This window comes from Tiliqua scincoides, chromosome 8 (genome assembly GCF_035046505.1).
Source record: "Tiliqua scincoides isolate rTilSci1 chromosome 8, rTilSci1.hap2, whole genome shotgun sequence".
Classification (NCBI taxonomy): domain Eukaryota; kingdom Metazoa; phylum Chordata; class Lepidosauria; order Squamata; family Scincidae; genus Tiliqua; species Tiliqua scincoides.
The window spans coordinates 1956533-1975619 of record NC_089828.1 but is presented as its reverse complement, the minus strand read 5'-3'; the positions used below and the strand labels follow the sequence as shown (position 1 = coordinate 1975619).

Sequence of the window (19087 nt, the reverse complement as noted above, 5' to 3'; positions counted from 1 at the left end):
TCTACACACTATATCCCACGTTTATGCTCCAAAACATTCAGGGTGGGATGGTTCCCACCATCACCACCAATTACCCTGTGAAGCAGATGACACTGAAAGAAGGTTAACAGTGAGTTTCATGGCCAAGCGGAGGGTTGAACCCTGAAACACAAATATGGTGCACACTTTGATCAACATACTTTTTGCTCTCCTTGCCCCCAAAAGGCACCTACCATACCAAGTTCCAGAATAATCGTGCTCTTCCCATTTCAGAAAATCCAGTTCTCCAGAGATCATGATGCCCTTCCTTCCAAGGCTGTAGGTGACACTAAACTAGTTCAGCTTACCTGTGCCTTGTTGGAGTATTTTTTCCTTAGCTGTTTACAGCAGTTGTGAGTTATCAGGCATGAGATCTTAGGCAGAATAGTGGGAGAATTTTATTACCCTGAGCATACCATTGGGGCATAAACATTCGCCAAGCACACAGAAACTTGTTGACTGACCACAGAGGAGGTGTGTTCTTAGGGCTGCAATTCTATCCACGTGTACTGGAGAGTAAGCCCCATTGACTATAATGGGACATACTTCTGAGTAGACATTCACAGGATTGGGCTCTTGGAGGAACAAACTGTCTTTTAGGGAAGACTGCCTGCCATTATTGAGCAGCTCACTACTATTGAACCCCACGCCTTCTAGGAACACAGTGTGAAAATTCAGGCTTAGAAAAATAACATGGCTGTTGTAGAGTTCCCATGTTGTTGCTGGAGACAGATAGCTGCATTCTTCAGGCAGAAAGTCTGGGGTTGCCTCCGAGATCTGGATTTCAGTCCACTTTCCTTCCCTGTTTATGAACCGACACCTCAAATTCTGCCTTATAATTCAGATTAACGGGGGAGGGGGGTGTGACACAGGCAGGAAAACAGGGGTCCTCTCTCATTCTTCTCAATTAATCCCTTAGAGATTAGCAAGAAAAATGTAATGCAGTTTCTGGATAAACATATTCATTACTTATCTTCACTAACAAGAAGAATGTAATTACGGCTACAGCAGTTCTACGCATTTTAACCATCATTGCTATTTTCCAGAACAAGTCTTAGAACCACAATGAAAATCAAAAGGATAAACCAAGTAGAGGCAAAACACACACTTTATGGTCCTATGATAATATCCATAGCTGAACTGTAGCATTTCAAACTCCAGGTAGAAAAATGAACTTCTGAATGTTCCCCCTTTTAAAGCACTAGTTGAAAACTGGGAGGTCTTTGCATGATAAGAAACAAATGCTGGGGAAAAAAAAAATCAAAACTCAATGTTCAAGCCTTGTTGTTTACTTCCCCTACTATTGCAGAATAAAGAGGAAGCCAAGGAGTAAGAACCTGGAGTCTTTCTTCACAATTAAATGAGTTACACACTTGACCACACTTACAAACGTGCCCTGAACAGGCTGTGGCTTAAGCTGGCCATCTGTATTAAACCTGAAATTAATACACAAAACAAACTTCAATCACTCGCTGCTGATCCCAAACTCACACAGCACACAAAATCAACTTTCGAATTGTCCAACGACGCTCCACTGCCTCGCTGTTTGCCCGTCATCATTTGCAAATTTATAATGCCCTATTTGCCAGCCATTATTTCAATATTTAAGTAATGCCTGGCCGACAGCACAAGGTACGCTACTAGTTAGTTAAATATTAAAATAGTGGCTTGGAAAGCCATGAATTATTGCAGACCCGCAAAATATGGCTCGCAAATTGTGAATTTGCAAGCCTGAGGCTGCCGGTGGGTCTCTAAGCTGATTGAACAACAGTCCTTCCAAAATTCATTTAGGTTGGACTCAATGTTCTGGAAGAAAAAAACCCACCCGATTGCCGTTACTACTTCTTCAGGCCGAAAGGCACGGTGTTTCTGCTCATGGCGATTCTATTTCGTAAAGCAATAGGAGTCTCAAACTGGAGACTGGAAATGGAAACACCTTCATTTCCGTGCCACCAGAGCAGCTTGCAGGAGAGCAAGATGCTGGCCTGCTCACTGCTGTACCAAAGTACCAATCAAACAGTTGGACTGAAGGAGGAGCTGCCGTGCGATTATCAAGTCAATTTCATCCAGCCCCGTGAAGCCACAGGATACGACCTGGCTATATGGTCTGAGCAGCTCATCTCCGGAGTGAAAAACTAGGGCTAGCACCACCTTTTATATAAAGTAAAATCAAAGTCATTTCATTGAGACAACACACACTGTTGCTAATCAAAGGGACAACCTGCTTCCCGAGAGTGGTGTCTTTATGCTGACTCCTTAGGAACCAGTGCAGTGGTATTCAAACTGGGGCGTTGTGATACCCCAGAGTGTGGGTCCTGGCCTCTGCCCCCTTTAGAAATGGGCTATGTCAGATGCAAGGGAGGGCATCAAGATGCAGGTCTCTTGTTATCAGGCGTGCTCCCTGGGGCATTTGGTGGGGCCGCTGTGAGATGCAGGAAGCTGGACTAGATGGGCCTGTGGCCTGATCCAGTGGGGCTGTTCTTATGTTCTTAAGGGGCAGGGGCAGCCAGGAGAAAGGGGAAAGCCAGCGGTGCGATACACAGGATCCACAGGATCGCGCCACTCAGGGGGCCTGCAGGGGTTTGGGTGCACTTGCCCAAGCCTCCTGCAGCCTCCCAGGGGTGCGGGGAGCCCTGCGCAACCTTTGGCAGAGCTCCCCAGGTCAGGAAAAGTGAAAGCCGAGTGATCGCGCCCCGCTCCGCAAAACCGGAAGTGGAGCACGATCGCTCCACTTTCCCTTCTGACAGGGCTGCAGGGACTGGGGTGCACCCTCCAGTTCCTGCAGCAGCCGTCCCTGTGTGCGGGGAGCCCTGCACGAGTGCCTGCAGGACGCCCCAGGTCAGGGAAAGGGAGAATGGGACGATTTGGGCCTCAGGACCTTTCTGATTCCAAAGGAGCAAAGAAGCCAAGGCTGGGTGACATGCATTTTTCTGTATCAATGAGTTACTTTTCCACCCACACGTGCTGGTTCGAAAAGAACTGTCCACTATCATGACAGCGCCTTGTAGGGACTTGTCTACATCTCAAAGTTCAAACAAGGCCTTGAGGGAAAACACAATCACCAAAAGGAACATTCCAAACATCATATAGTAAGAAAGGAGGGCTAAGGACAGCTTCAGATTTCTGATTGAACACACATATGTACACAACACACAAACCCACTCAACTTCTTTGCCAGCATGAAAGGGCATGCCCTTAAGGTTGTTCCTCACAGTCTGCTTTGCCTCTGTGGATTGCTTTGCACAGACAATTCCCGACATGCCACAACAGAAAAGCGGCCATAGACATTTCAACCAGAAGACATACAAGGCTAATGGTTCCTTCTCATCAGAAACTCCACAGGAATTTTGAGAGAGGGCCACACAAGAGTCACAAATGGCACCAGTGAGGTTTCTCAAGGACATCAGAGGAAGATCAGATTTTGGCTTCCATGGCATTTCTAAACATGAGCAATTTTTGACCGACAGTGATACTGCTGCTTCATTTCATTCCTAGTGCAATGCTAAGCAAGTGTGCTGGCTCCTTTGCAGGAAAAACAATATTGGGACACTTGAGCTAAAAGATAGTTTCAGTAAGATCTGCATCATCTCTCAAAGGGTGCTCTGTGCATCCAAGATTGTTACCAGATTTTGTCTAAAGCTCTACTCAGAGCTAATTTAGGCAGTAGCATATCCAGAGAGGGCGGTGGGGGAGGTAATTATTGCAGGTGTTGCGCCGTGGAAGCAGGTCCCTCTCACTTGTCGGAGCTGTTGCTACCTCAAAGACTCCAATGGTGAGTGGGATGGGCCTCTTACATGGCTCAGTGTGGCATCTGCTATACTTTCTGTGCTGCCGCCCCCTCCGGCTATGTTACTGCCTAAATTAGTTTTGAGTATAGCTTTGTTCCTCCCCCTGCAATTTGCTACTAAATTTAGGCGTTCTGAGCATTTCTAGGGAAGTAAAACGTATTAAATTATAGCGTTAAATTTCTAAGTAGACTGAGTTGGAATGAATGAATTTACCGAAGGAGGACATGTGGAGAGAGTACCTGGATGTCACACGAGGCAGCCCATTATCCACCACCATCGCCCCTAATGATCCCTTCAGCATTTAGTAAACACCATCAGTACATTTAAAATGTATGTATCTATTGCATATTGTAGTTTTCCATCCATTACATAACTCAGGTACTCTTCTAAAAATTCTCCCAACTAGGTACTGATCAAATCAAGATCTGCTTAGCTTCTGCAAGGTCTGTGCATCGTAAACCTTCAGATCACAGCCCTCTTAAAAGCTTAAATAACTTTTATTTATTTATTTACAAATTTATATCCTCCTTTATCTCCCAAGTGGGCATTCAAAGAGGCTATTTTATTCACAGTCACGTGGACTAGAACAATGGTTCTTTAAAAATGAAACTTGGGATACTTAATATTTCAGCATCAGCAAACTTCATAATATAACACCTGCCATGCATACAAAATGTTACTGATTACTAGACCTCACTGGTCATGCACCTCTAGGGCATGCAGTCTCCCCCCCTAATGGTATCCCCAAACCAATCAGATCCACAAAAGTGTGGACAAAGTCATGGTTTACACATGCATCACTTGTTGATAAAATTGCAACAACTTAAATGTGTGAAAAAAGTCATCACAATTTATTTTTTTTTAAAGGACAGAATTTTTGGTACCCATTTCCAGCCTGCTTGCCACAATGCCTGAACTGTTGTAAGTTTCAACTGCTTCATGGCAGGAGAAACCTTCGGACAAGATTCTAGTTTCTCAGAGATGGATTAGCACAACAGATGCTGCACCTACCAGTGTGGACACAAGAAGAGAGACAAGCAGTGGTGCAACTGGGGGGTGGCAAGTGGGCCTCGTTTGAAGGAGGTTCTTTGCCCTCCTAGTACATAAAAGTGGGTGACCCTAGCACTCGGTAAATTCACTTGGTGGGATGGACATGGCTGGCTTCCCACCCCACGATTTCCCCTTCTTTGTTTGGACGGGGGTATAATTTCAGTGCTTGCAGTGGGTACCATTTTCTCTCGATATGCCACTGGGGACAAGATCTCCATAGCAAGAATACATTTTGTCAGTAACAGATGGAGATCAAAGTTCCCATAAACGTGAAAGCCCTCCAAACATGCTCACCATATTCTCATTATGTTCTAATCAGAAAATACTCAAATCAGAACATAGGTTATGACAGATTTCTTCTGAATACAATTATTGTTGTTACTGAAGAAGGAAAAATGGTTGAAGGCTGCTTTTCCCCAAAGAGAAGGCATTCATCTAAGATGTTTGGCCTTCACAGGTACCATGGAAATACCTCCAAAGGGCTCCTTATGCCTGGCCAACAAGAAAACTCTTTGGGAAACTCACTAGCTACACTGACTTGAATCTTTGTGAAGATATTTTGTTTTCATATCCATGTGATCCAAATTTGTTGGGGATCGGTTATAGCTCTGTTTTGCCCTGCTCAACAACAGTCTCCCTTCACATCCCCTCAAAGACAGGAATAGAGTCAGTTCACATATTGGGTTGCCAGTTATCAAGCGTTGAGTCACCATTTGGTGTATACACGTATGTGTGAACCTCCTCAAAGTTGAGTAGTTTCCACCCTATGATAGAAAACTCAATCTCTCCCTACAAAGCACACGCCACACATGATATTTGGATTTCACAACACCCCCCCCCCAAAAAAAAAAAAAGAAAGAAAGAAAGTAAAGGAGATGTTGTTGGGAGTTTTATTGATTTTTTGACCTTTAAAAGAAGAGACACAGTGCAGCGGTTTAATTAGAAAATAAAGTGTTTATTAAGAAACTAGACATCAAAGACCCCAAGAGTCTCTGTGAAAGGGGATGTTCCCATTTTCATAGCACAAGATGATAGACATGGCAAGAGGGGGGAAAAAACGATAGGGGATGAAGGAGTCTTGATGGAAAATGAGGTAATGATTTACAATAATTCAAACTGGAAACAAACAAACAAAAAAATCCGTAGACTCACTACTTAAAGCCACCAATTGCAAATGCCCAAGGCCTGGCTTTCTTTCCTGTTCAGCATTAAGGAACCACCCGAGACTTTTCAACTGCTTCAGTCAGTCAGTCCCAAGCCGTGTGCTGTGAGAGAACTGCTAGCGTACCATGATTTTTTTTAAAAAAATGTAATGACTCAAGGCTCCTAAAAGTCCCACTTACCTACTCACGGATTACCTGCTCACAGATAAGGCCACCTTCTGCATTCTATGTGATCCAGTATCTGGCCTTCCAATAGTCTCCAAGGGTGACATGATGGCATGAATTCTGCTCTGTCTCTGCTGCAGATGTGTTTAGATCAGTAGTCCCCAAACTGTGGGACTCACCAGTGGGTCGTACCCTTGTTTTTGGTGGAAACTGTGTGAAACTGTGTGAACTTGTGAAACTGACAACCTGAGAGCTGACAAGGAAAATGTATTGAGCCCTATGGAAAGTAAAACTGAGTTGCACGTGCATGTTTACTCATGAGCAGGCAAACAGGGCTTCAGCTCTTATCAAAGGCCAGGTGTTGGGGACAGCAAAGTCACTAAAATGGTCCCGATCTGATGAATGCGGAACTCAACAAATACTCCAGAAGGCTTCCCCCAACCATAGTGAAAAGGATAAAAAAAAGAGGCTTGAGTAGGTGGTAAAGTGAAACTTTTTTTAAAATAAAGTCTTGTAAAGCTATGTGAGTCCTGCTAGTGTGTCTGGATCGTGGTGCTAAAAGGTTTGGGAACCACTGGTTTCAATCATTCCATCATTTCTGGTACAGAAACACAGCAGAATTAACTCCCCCTCCCCGCCCCAAAGAATGAATATTGAGTCTCTGAATGAATTACTGCAGTGGGTATGCCTTTGATGGCTGCCTGATCAGAGGCATCCCCAAACTGGAGAAGGGGGAAGCGGGGATGATGATGCCACAAGACTTTTAACTGATTGACCAAAAAAGGGTTTTGAATGACCTGAAACAGATCTACCTCCACATCTCCTTTCAGGTCAATTGGATGAAGTGGAATAATCTGTCAGGGGCACAAACTCAATCTTGAATGAATGGGGGGGCGGGAGCGAAGAGGCATCAGAAGTGGTGGGTAGCTTGAGACTGCACTACTGGCTCAGATGGCCAAATGCAGCCCTCCAGAGATTAGTCTCAAGTCAAAAGTGTGACACTTGGCAGCTCCAATTCTTCCATCCATCCAGGAATGCACATCCAGAATGTGACTCATGTAGAAACACTGGACGGGTGGGGTTAATTTCTCTGCAAGAGGATAAGTCCTATCCTTAATCATTTGGGGTTCACCTTGAAAACCTGAATCTAAGTTGAAAATCTCTGCATGATTTCTGCTAGTCTTGTGCAGAAAAACCCTTGTGCAGAAATTCAAATTCCCAATCATGTAAGAAATTTACTGTCCGGGGGTGGGGGGGTGGGGTGGATAAGCCTGCAACAAATGCAGCTTAACCAACCTCAGAGGCTGATATAAGTTTGCACAGAATCTATTGGTAGAACAGTGGGAAGCAAAAATAACAAGTAAAAACATAGAAGAAGCATTGAGGAGAGTGACGTTCGCTTCTGATTGTAACTCAGGGGGAAAAAAAATACTGTATACCAGTTGCCAGAAGCTTGGGAAATGCTGGCTGAAGTTGATCACAGTGGGGAGAACTGTATGGCATTATAGATCTAATATGAAAACCAAGAAAGGGCATGTGGCCCTGAACTGGCCTTAGATCTTGGTTACAGAACAAGCAAGACAACAGTCATGCAGCTGTGCTGGAGATCAAGGTCACTCAAGCTCACTTTCCCAGCATTCCCTATTTTGACAAAGAGCCCCTTTTTGAATTACACTTTGGTTAACATTTTGGCTTCCAGTTCTCAATGAATCCCAAACGGATCAGCCCCCTGGTCGTGATGGGATGAGGCACCCTCATCTTCATAATGTTGTCTTCATTAGAATGGTTGATCTTTATATCCAGCTCATCTGGTTACCTGAGTGAACTGGCAAATAAGAGATAAAATGTTGGGATGGCTCCCAGAGGTACGCTCTGCAGAAATCTGATTAAGGACCATTCAGACGGATTCCTGGAACTTGCATGAAAGAAAGGCCAGTGGAATGTCCTGTTCTTACAATTCTGTTCTGTCACCCCTCTTCCCCTTCCTGGAGAAGTAATCAATGAGAATGAGCAATTCTGAAAATTGTATAGCGTGGCTTGGGTGTTGGATGTTCATGGTTCCACTGGAGATAACTGGTGAGGTGGCTCATGTTTCACAGCCTCCTGTCAAACAACCTACAAGAACCTAGCTCTGTGCAAGCATAAAAAAATACCAAAGGGGGGGGAGGAAAAAAAAAAACCCTGTCTAAATTAACGGTTTTATCTAAGCAAACGTTCCTTTAAGCATATTTGACTCAGAATCTAAAGAGGGGAGAAAAGAACACTATCCTATATTGACTATTCCAGACATCACCAGGAAAACAAACAGACAAAAAAAATCACTTGAGGTTGAAGATCAAGGTTTGCTTTTTCCATTTCAGAGATTTTGGGCCAGAGTTAAAATGAGAGGAAAAAGAAAAGAAATATATATATATAAAATATTGATCCAAGGCCAGAATCGGTGTGTTTATGCCGAAGAATAACCAACAGAATTTTTATTCAGATTCTCCCCCCCCTTCGCTTAGTTTGTATGCCTTGAGCCAATCATTTGGTGTGCGTGACTGAATTATAATACATCTCTAACTTGGTGAGAAAGAAATGGGAGGTGATGGTGGTGGAAATCAGGAGCTGGGAAGGCAGCAGAGACTGGTGGGTTCACAGATTTGGAGATGAAAAGACTCTGGAATGCCTTCTGCACTTCTCTGGCTGTCCTACACCTGCTGATGCATCGCCGACTGGCAACACCACCCATCGTCCGTAGGGGTGTGAAGTCCAGGAGCACACAGGCTTCCCCCCACACCTCCCACCCCCCAGATAAAGGCATTATACAAGCAGCAGGGAAGAGGCTGACGTACAAAAATGGAACACTGAAATAGCTGAAGAGCGGCTCTAACGCACAAAACACGCACACACAAACAGAAAAATCCTCCTAGGGACATTTGTATTTGAAACAAAGCCACTGGTATCTTTTCCTCTGAGTAGAGTAGCACAAATTCCCCATCGTCGCTCTTAGCATTGTTTCCTGTGCAACAGCTGAAGACTAGGCAGAGGGGGGTTGGGGGGCTGAAGTGGGGTAAAGGGGGGCTGCCTGTTGTTCTTACCAAGGGTCTTCACTCTGTTAAAGCATCTTCTGTTCTCCCCGTCTCCTCTTGCTTTAGGGCATCTTCCATGACCTGGCCCCAGTAAGCGATGGATGGCAGGTGGCTAACACAATGTTGTGATGTCACAAGGAGGACAGCTCAAGGCAAGGAAGACCACAGCTAAAGTTGCTGGCTTCAGATTGGCCTGTTTGGTTCTTCTTTAAAAGCAAAGTGCAACTATTCAGATGACTCCGTCAAGGTTCCTGATCTTTTTTATTTTAGAAAAAAAAAAATCTTTCATTCATTGCTCTGCTTTGCCTTGCAGGAACACCGTGACCAACAGAGGAAAAGAACACAGTGACCAACAGAGAGAAAAAAAAAAAAAACAACCCTGTGATCTGGTTGGTGACAGCAAAAAAAAAAAAACTATAATAACCCCTTGGTTTTGTACAGCATGGCGCAGACTGAGGTCCAGTCCCACAAGGCGGTGGCTTTGATCCGTACACAGACCATGTTCTCTCACTGCGTCCCGCAATTCTCAAAGGGCACAGCCAACACGCTCAACATCAGAACACGGACCCTTTCAAGGAGGTTTGCGATTGGATTTTTTTTTGTCTTTCACCTGTTTTTTGTTTTTGTGTGTTTTTTTGTTTTGTTTTTGCACAGTTGTTTGCATTTTTAAAAGCCATGACGTCCTTTGCTGAAATAAACACTGACATCCTCAACATAAATGCCATGGTGGTTAAGAGGGTGAGAATGTCCAGGAAGGGCTATTGGATTCAACATAATTTCTCTGAAACCTAAAGTGGGGAGGAAGGTTGGGGGGGGGGGGAATAAAGGAAATAAAACAGAAGAGAGAGAAAAGAAGGGGGAAAAAAAATAGAGTAACCTCACAAAACAAAGGTCAAAACTATAACAGAACAGAGAGATAGTGACATACATACAATAATTACGGGAAAAAAATCACCAAATGATAAATCGGCAGATTGCCTACAATTGGTGCCTCTCCATGCTATCTTGAACGGCTGCCTTTTCCATCCATCAGCAATTTATTTATTTATTTATTTATTTATTTATTTATTTATTTATTTTAAAGCTTGCATTGGGGAAATTATTAGCTGTTTAGGCCTTTGAGAACAAAAGCTGGGTGAATGAATTTGCATAGAGAAGACGGGAATATGTATTTAGTTGCCTCCAGGGGCGTAGCTAGAGGGGGTGCAAAGCACTAAGTTTTGCTGGGAGCCTCCCCTCGGCGTGCAAGAGGTCCCTCCCCCTCCCCTTCAGAGCCATGTCGGACAAGGGGACCAAAACGGCTGCCCGGCATGGCTCTGAAGGGGAAGGGCTGCTTGCATGCTATGGAGAGGCTCCCAGAAAAAAAACTTAGTGCTTTGCACCCCCTTTAGCTTTGCTGCTGGCTGTCCCCTTTGTATCCTGCCTCCCTGCTCATGGTAGAACTCTAGGCGGCATACCTGGGATTCCTAGGCAGTCGTCTTACTCAGGCACTGACCAGACCAAGACCGGCTTGACTTCAGCAAGGCTGGTGTATCCCGTGCCTTTTTTTTCTAGGGTCAACCTGTGGGGAGATCAGCCTTCAGGGTTAACAAGAAGATATCATTGCTGCGGCACGGTGAGTACAGAACGACATGTCAGCAGCCCCTCCCATTTGCCATTGGGGCAGCAATGGTAATGCGCAGGCATTCATTGCTGCCCCAATGGCTCTGTTGGAGAATGGGGGGCTGCTAACACATGTTGTGGCCCCTGCTGTACTTACTGTGCTGCCCCCCTCTGGCTATGCTGCTGCACTGCAGCTCACACCAGTGGTTGGATAGAGGAAGGTAGTGCGGGACTTGAGATGAAGCACATCCCAAATTTGCCGCCCCTCTGACCCCTCGCAATCCACCGCTGATGCAATCTGCTTCGTCTTGCCTCAGGGTTGGGCCAGCAGGGACTTCCCTTATAATGACTGAGATAAGATAAGATAAGTGCCGCCACCCAAGGAGGTCCGGAGGGCGGCTGCAAGAAATAGGGCCTTCTCGGTAGTGGCACCAACATTATGGAACTCCCTTCCCCTTGACTTGAGAATGGCTCCCTCTCTTGAGAGTTTTCGGCGAGGCCTGAAAACACTGTTGTTTAAACAAGCCTTCTGATTTCTGGCCTTCTTAACTTTTTTATACATCTTTTAGTTTTACAGGCTTGATTCCTCGGTGATCTGCTCTTTTACTCTTTTAATCTGACTACTGTTTTTATGGCCCTGTAGTGTGTTTTTAAATGTTTTTATCTGCTTGTATTAATGTTTTTAAAATTTGTTTTTTTTTTTAATATGTTGTTAGCCGCCCTGGGTCCCGTTAGGGAGAAGGGCGGGATAAAAATAAAGTTTTATTATTATTTTATTATAGGATGTTGTACGGGAATTTAAACCTTTGGAACAGTGGTTCCCAACATTTTAGCAGCCCACAGACCACTGAGGCAAAAACTGGAACATCATGGACCACATGCAGTGCTGACTGCGGGCAGTCTCCACCTGGTGGTCTATGGGGTGGTCTGTGGGGAAACATCTCCTGAGTATTCCTCCATGGACCAGCAGAGAGGGTGGAGAATGGACCACCCACAGCTGCTGCCTTCAGTTCCTGCCCCTTTTCTGGTGGTCAATGGGGAAGCGTCTCCCAAGTGAGCACTCCCCCACGGACTACCAGAGAGGGCAGAGAGGGCAGAGAGGGCAGCCCTGAAGTGCTGGCTGCAGACAGTGTGTCCTCCACCCTCTCTGCTGGTCCACAAGGGAGCACTTGCCTGGCAAAACACTGGATGTGATCAAAGGCATTTTTTTCCCCTGAGACCTCATGGACCACTTCTCAGGGGCTTGTGGACTACCTGTGATCCACAAGATTGGGAACCAGTGATGTGGAAGGACTGTCTAAATGCTACATCTTATTTTTTAATATTGTCACTAATCTGGAGTCTTCAGGGAATAGAAAACCCAAAAGTTCTCTGCCTCATTTTTTTTTTTAAAAATCATAGACATTTCTGCTTTTTGCACAGATCCTTAGGCTAAGGCTGCAATCTTAACCACACTTTCTTGAGAGTAAGCCCCATTGAACAAAATAGGACTTAATTCTGAGTAGACCTGGTTAGGATTGTGCCCTAAATTTCTCTTAGATGAGTGAGCGCACCAAACCTATGAGAATCTAGAGGTGCAAAAGCTGGTGGATGCGTCAGCATGAGGGCTTTAGTAACCAGCGACTCCCACTCCTGAACATCCTGCATTTAATCAACAGGGAAACATCTAAATATAGCTTGTGTGTGTTGGTGCATTTTTAATTAGTATTTATACAATACTTTTTCTAAGTGCTGAGAGCTCTTTGCTTACATCATCTCTGTAACTTTTCCAACAGCCTTGCAAGCTAATTTTTTCCTCTTTTTTCAGAAACTGTGGTGGGATGGCTGAAGCTAAAGAGATCATGGCTTGCCCAAGAGGTGGTTCAGATGATCTTACAAATCATTATTTGAAAGATCAAAGAGGCAAATACGTCCCTCCTGAATTTTACATGCAGTTTCACTGTCATTTTTTTTTAACACTAACCATAGTTTGCCACATAGCTACAGGGAGGGCAGCGCTCTAAGTATTGCAGGTGTTTCATGTAAGCTCCCCCCCACTCACCATTGGAGCAGTGATAGCATGTTGCCATCACTGCCCAAAATAGCTCCAATAGTGAGTGAGAGGGACCACTTTTACGGTGCATTGCACCACCTGCAAAACTTACCATGTAGCCCCCCCCCGTAGCTACTCTACTTGTCTGTCATAATATCTCGATTGACTTAATGGTGGATTGGGTTTCCCATCCAACCCAGAACCAGAAAGCCACAATTTTGGGCTGGATAAATTGTCTGAACTTGAACCACGGATATCATGGCTGAGATGAGATCTGAAATAAGGTGGTGCCGATCCTGCAAATATTCATATCTACTACAACACACCAGCTTTGTACTTCCTGCAAAATGAAGACAATCCAATTTCCTTTGTCCCAGATCTGATCCATAAATTGTACCTATTTAACAGGCATGACACTCTCTTCTTTATCTAGCTTTTGGGCTTTTTGGGCTTTTTTTTTGGGGGGGGGGGTGATATTAAATCTCCGTTTAATCCTGGAGATTAGCTTCCCAGTATAGCTATTTGACTGGCACCGGTCTAGATTTCAGTAAAACATCAGAATTCCAAAATTCAGAACACTGACTGAGGAACAGCATTAAATTATTATAAAAGATGAACAGCTTTACAGCACCTCCGCTGGCAACCTAAATGGAAAATGCAGCCTCTGGGTTAAGCCAAATATTGATATTAATGTTTCAGAAATTAAATTCTACGACGGGGCACGCTACTCAATTCCCATGGAAATGGCCTGCCAGTTCGGCCTGTCCTCTTTCACGTGATGAACTCTTTTTGAACTGAATGTAAAATATATGTAGGCATTGACCCTATTTGAAAAGTTGGAAGCTATGTCAGGCTGTGCGTAAAGCTTCAGCCTTTTTCTTACCCCAAAGCCCGACAGCTAAGGCTGGGCAGAAGCTTCCAATGAGGGATATGTGAAATGCACTCACTAGGAAACAGAAAGTTTTTTGTACGATTTCTGTTAGTAGAAAACACTGTAATTCCAGTGATAGCTAAATCAACCAGCTCTCAAAGGAAAGCTAAAACAGATCCTTAATGAGTGCAATTAGTGCCGAGTTCCACATTTTCACAGGACAGGAATTTCCGGTCCTGAATTTTGGCAAAAGGGGGGGGGGAGGAGAACTTCTGGTCATTTCCAGGGAAGCCAAGAAAAATCTGAAAAAGTCTGCAGCAGAAAACTAGTCCTGCTTATTTATGGTGATGGGGAGGATATATTTTCCATTAAGGTTTTTGCATGGAGGCAGCAGAAGCAAACCACAGGGCTGAGAGGTTCCCAGAAGCCTGCTCCCACTGGCAGCCATGCATTCAATCCCATAATTTGCCACGAATAAAAGCTATATTATGAAATAGTGTCATTTCAGGGAGGTACTTGAACAAAAAACAAAACAAACAAAAAATGGCAGCTGCCAGTGGGCTAAGAAATGTCAAAGAATTTATCAGCACCACCTGAAAATTTGTCTGCAATTTTTGTGACCTTTCAGATCAGGTTAATTTGTTTTTTGCAGTGGGGTGTGAATCTAAGATGAGGAATGGCGAGCTAGGATGGAGGGGAATCTATTTTATATCCAACATTAAGAGCATCCTATCAAAAAATGATCACTAGTTCCTTATAGACTAATATCCCTTGAGAGTTGGAAACTGCAGAATCTCTGATCCATAGAGCATTTTCACATGGGACGTTTCAGTCAGTTTACACGCTTTTTACATTTTAACACACGTGCAAGATTTAGATGGTCTAGACCCCTGGTATTATGAGAGAGGGAAGAAATGTATCTCGACCCTCTAGGCTCTAGAGCAGGAGCGCCCAAACTCCGGCCCAGGGGAAATTTGTGGACCTTGGGGACCCCCAATCCGGCCCACTGAGAACCCCAGTCTCCACTGAGCCTCTGGTCCTCCAGAGACTTGCTGGAGCCTGTGCTGGCCCAATGTGACTCCAATTAGCGTGAGGGGTCTCCTCTTGTGTGAGCTGCGGGCCAAGGGCTCCCTCCACTGCTTGCTATTTCACACCTGTGAGCAGCAGTGGCAGCTAAGTAAAGTCCAGCCTTGCTTTGTGCACGGCCTTTTATAGGTCTTGTGCTATTGCGAGACCTTCATTCATTCAAATAAGCTCCATCTCTAATATATTCATTTATGTAAATATATTCAAATTTGAAATGTAAATTAATTCCTTTTTTTTTTCCTGGCCCCCGACACAGTGTAAGAGAGATGATGTGGCCCTCCTGCCAAAAGGTTTGGACACCCCTGCTCTAGAGCAATGTTTCTCAAACATTTTATATACAGGACCCACTTTTTAGACACTGTGCCGGGACCCACCAGAAGTGATGTCATTAACCTGGAAGTTATGTCATGGTCATAAGTGACATCATCAATTCAGGTTTCAAATCGAAGCCACAATCAGACAATGGTCCCATTACACAGCATGCTTGAAGCAATATATGACAATGAATACCAGTTGCTGCCCTGCATTAAAAACAAAACACAACTTGCAAATGCACACAACCAGGATGAGAGGTGTCACATGTGAAAATGCTCTAGCAGTTTCTTCAAAGATAGCTGCTCACATGGGCTTCTTGTCCTAAACCCACTTGTTTCGTATGGATCAGAAACCAAGATGGCTCTTGCTAGGCTTATGTCCTTGTTGTATTATGTGAGATGTCATCGGTAAGTCAGGGTTTAGCAAGGAAATCTTGGCAGGTCTTTTGAGGAGTGTCACTTCTCTGCTGCCTACATATCTAGCACCTGAAAATCTTAGTTTAAGGTAGTCTTAGATGGGCAGCAGAAGATTTGGGAAGAGATCTGTCTTTTTTCTTTTTTTTTAATGAGACAATGCAGCTGTGGGGCCCCAATAGGTATTGAAGCTGTGGTGCTAAAGGAGGAGGGGTGCATCTTTCATAGCAGTTTCCTGATCTGCAGTTCCAGAGGGAGAACTATAGCAGGAAACTGGCATTGGAGGAATGAATTAACGGTTCCCAGGCCTTTGGTCTCAATCCATGCCCCTCTGGCTTCATTTGTCTTTTAAAAATACTATAAGAAATCCAACACAAATCTCTGGGTGATATATTTAGGTTGGCCCATAATTTGCAAAAAAACATCCTTGAGAATGAAACTGCTTGGTCATGACTGTATTAGCATTTGTTTCAAAGGGAAGGGAGGACATTGCTATACCGGGTCTGAAAGATAAGGCCCAAAGCTATCCAAACCATGATGAAAATTTGACTAAGACAATGGGCAAGCATGTGGAGCAAGGAGGCTACGTGCCCTCCTCCTTTGCCCATGGCTGGCAATGGCATTCCTGGTAAACATGAAATAGAGAAGAAGCATGAATATGGGAAGACTTTGACAGTTGCTGATGAATACAAAGAGTTCCAGCTGGGTGTAAGTTGGGCCACACGTCACGATGCATACAAATCCTATAACAATGAAGGCAGTGGTTGGGGTGGGGGAGCTGGAAAGGCAGGTGAAAATGACACTGCTTGTCACAGGGCATTGTCCTTGCTCTAGCTATTCACCTTACCAGTCATGATCCCTCCCTTCTCTTCCCGCTCCCCACATTTTCCTTCTGGCTTTCCAATCCCTACCTGTAAGGAAAGCTACATTGACCTATTTGTTATGTTCAAGTTTTGTCTTTCTTGCATCGTGAAACTTGAGGAGGCATACCTGGAGTTCCAGGTTAGGTGGTCACCCAATCAGGCACGGATCCAACCTAGCTAGAACTGCCTAGTTAGGTCTGCTGAGCTTTAGCAATGCGGATGCATCTTGTGCCCTTAGATCAGGGGTGCTCACACTTTTTTGGCTCGAGAGCTACTTTGAAACCCAGCAAGGCCCGGAGATCTACCAGAGTTTTTTTTACAATAATAGCATTTGCCATAACAGAATTATCCTAGATGAAATCAGATTCTCTTCCCCCCCCCCAATCCTGTAGGAAAACAAGTGAGCAAATTGAAAGAATGAGGGCTTTGCTTTTGGATCTCCAGGGAAAATATTTGTTAAGGGGTGGGGAAAAGAACATTACTCTTTAGTTCTGTATGTGCGCAGGCATGTATGAGGAGGAAACTGGGGGTCCAATCCTATCCACATTTTCCTGGGAGTAAGTCCCATTGACTCTAATGGGACTTACTTCTGAGTAGGCATGCTTAGTATTAGGCTGCCAATTGAAATATTTTTTTAAATGTAAAAAAAAAAAAACAACCTTGTTAAGTTTGCAAGCCGCCTTTTCCAGAAGTCACACAGCAGTCCAAAGCCCCTCCAGCAAGTGGCTGTCTGGATCAGAGCCTCTGCACAACTTTGATGTACAAGCCTTGGGCTTTGGAGAAAGCAGCACTGGCTCTCCCCCCCCCGCCCGCAGGAGAGAAAGGCAGCAGTCTGTTCGCCCTGCTGCTTGCTGAAAGGGCAGCAGGCAGAGAAGGGGAGAGACCAGCTTGGAGAGCTGAGCTGAGAGGCAGCCCTCTTTCTCGGGAGGGGAGGGGCTTCTCCCCGCTCAGCCAGTGATGAGCCCCTACCTGTGCCTTTGAAGTGCGGCGCTGCAAGCGCGCTATAAATAAAGTTAGTGGGCAAGAGGCTGGCGGGCAGGCACTGAGCTGGGCAGGCAGGCAGGGATGAGGCTTGCCCTGCGGCGGAAACATGGCGTGCGTGGAGTGGTGCCGCTGCTGCGTGGAAGCCCGCAGGCAAGGCAGCATCCTCACAAGGCAAAATGAGTCGATCGTGGAGCCCTTAGTCTAGTCTAGACTCTAGTAGTCTAGACTAAGGGCTCCGCGATCGACTCATTTTGCCTCGTGATCTACCAGTCGATCGCGATCGACGTGCTGAGCACCCCTGCCTTAGATCATGCTCCGGTATCTGTTTTCTAGATACCCATACCTGTCTTTAACAACATGTGGCTGCCCCATACCACTGATTTCTCTCTCTCAGTACTTAGGCGATATGCTCAACACAGACTCGGATGAATCATATAAAAGACTTTAGGCATTCCTCAAGTGCAGGGGTGGGCAAATCCCAGCTTGGAGAGGGCATTTGCGTCTCTCAGAAACCCCCAATGCAGCCACAGGGAGCCCCCCTGAACCTTTCCAATGAGCCTCTGGCCTGTCAGAGACTGTTGAAGCCCTTGCTGGCCTGTGACTGCCAGTGGCAACCACCAGATGCAAGCTGCGGGCTGAGTCAGAGCAAGAAGTTCTAGTCGCCATGTGCTTTCTGCTTTTCCCTGGGCATTATTTTAATCTCCCCCATTGCCTCTGAACAACAATACATGTCTCCATGTATTCCTGGCATGGTCTGTATGTTTTCACTGTGCAAGAGGAGTGTGGCAAAAAGTTCATAGTTCTCATGAGGTTCTACATGCCTGCATTATAGTTCTCATGTGCATTATAAATTAGGCTCAGTAAAATTCATTCATTCATATAAGTTCAGTCTCTAATATATTCATTTATGTACATTTATTCAAATTTGAAATGTAAATTAATTTTTCCCCAGCCCCCGACACAGTGTCAGGGAGATGTGGCCCTCCTGCCAAAATGTTTGCCCACCCCTCCTCTAGTGGCATGGTGATAGCCATGGAGGCAGCAGCAACCACACAACTGGAGGTACACAAAAAGGGCATCTGTGCCACATACATTCATTTGCCACTTGCCCTCCTCAAATCAAGAATCCAGTGCCTTCATGATGGCTCAGGTCTGGGGTTCTCCAATTGCCTTTCCATCCTACCATTAAATGGAAGATGATGAGGATGGAAGGGAAAGTACACAGAAGAAATACTCAGAAGTAACGAAACCTAACCCAGGAATCACAAAAAATATCCTATATGCAGGACTACTAGAATCTTGCAATTGCTGCTAACAATGATCTCTACCTTCTTATGAATGCAGCTGGTGGCTCCTTATCCATGGGAGTTTCATTCTAAGATCCCCCCCCCCATGGATATTGAAAACTGGGAATAATGAAATCCGTTGTTTTCGGGGCCCACTGGAGCTCCAAAAACAACTAGAGCCTTTACCGAAAACTGGAAGTCAATGAAAAAGGGCTCTGGGTGGCATTCGGAGCCTTGGATTGGCCACGTGTGGTGGCATGTGGCCTCTCTGAGGCTCAGAAAACCTAATCTTCAGTGAGGCGATCTGGGGGTTCGACATCCATGGTGAGACAAATCCACGGATGCTGAATCCGTTGATAAAGAGGCCCCACCTGTATGTT

The 19087-nt window shown here is 45.0% G+C and overlaps 1 protein-coding gene across 4 annotated transcripts in view; it reads right to left on the bottom strand.

Annotated features, from left to right (window-relative positions):
• The window catches only part of NTRK3 (neurotrophic receptor tyrosine kinase 3), a 449707-nt gene that overhangs the window by 108078 nt on the left and 322542 nt on the right, over nt 1-19087 (bottom strand). The window contains exon 13 of one of the 4 annotated variants that reach the window (XM_066634742.1): nt 9922-10043. The exons of the other annotated variants lie outside the window; for them this stretch is intronic. Within the exon in view, the coding sequence (XP_066490839.1) occupies nt 9922-10043 (122 nt within the window). Of the gene's footprint in view, nt 1-9921; nt 10044-19087 lie in introns of those variants that run through there. 4 annotated transcript variants of the gene reach the window in all.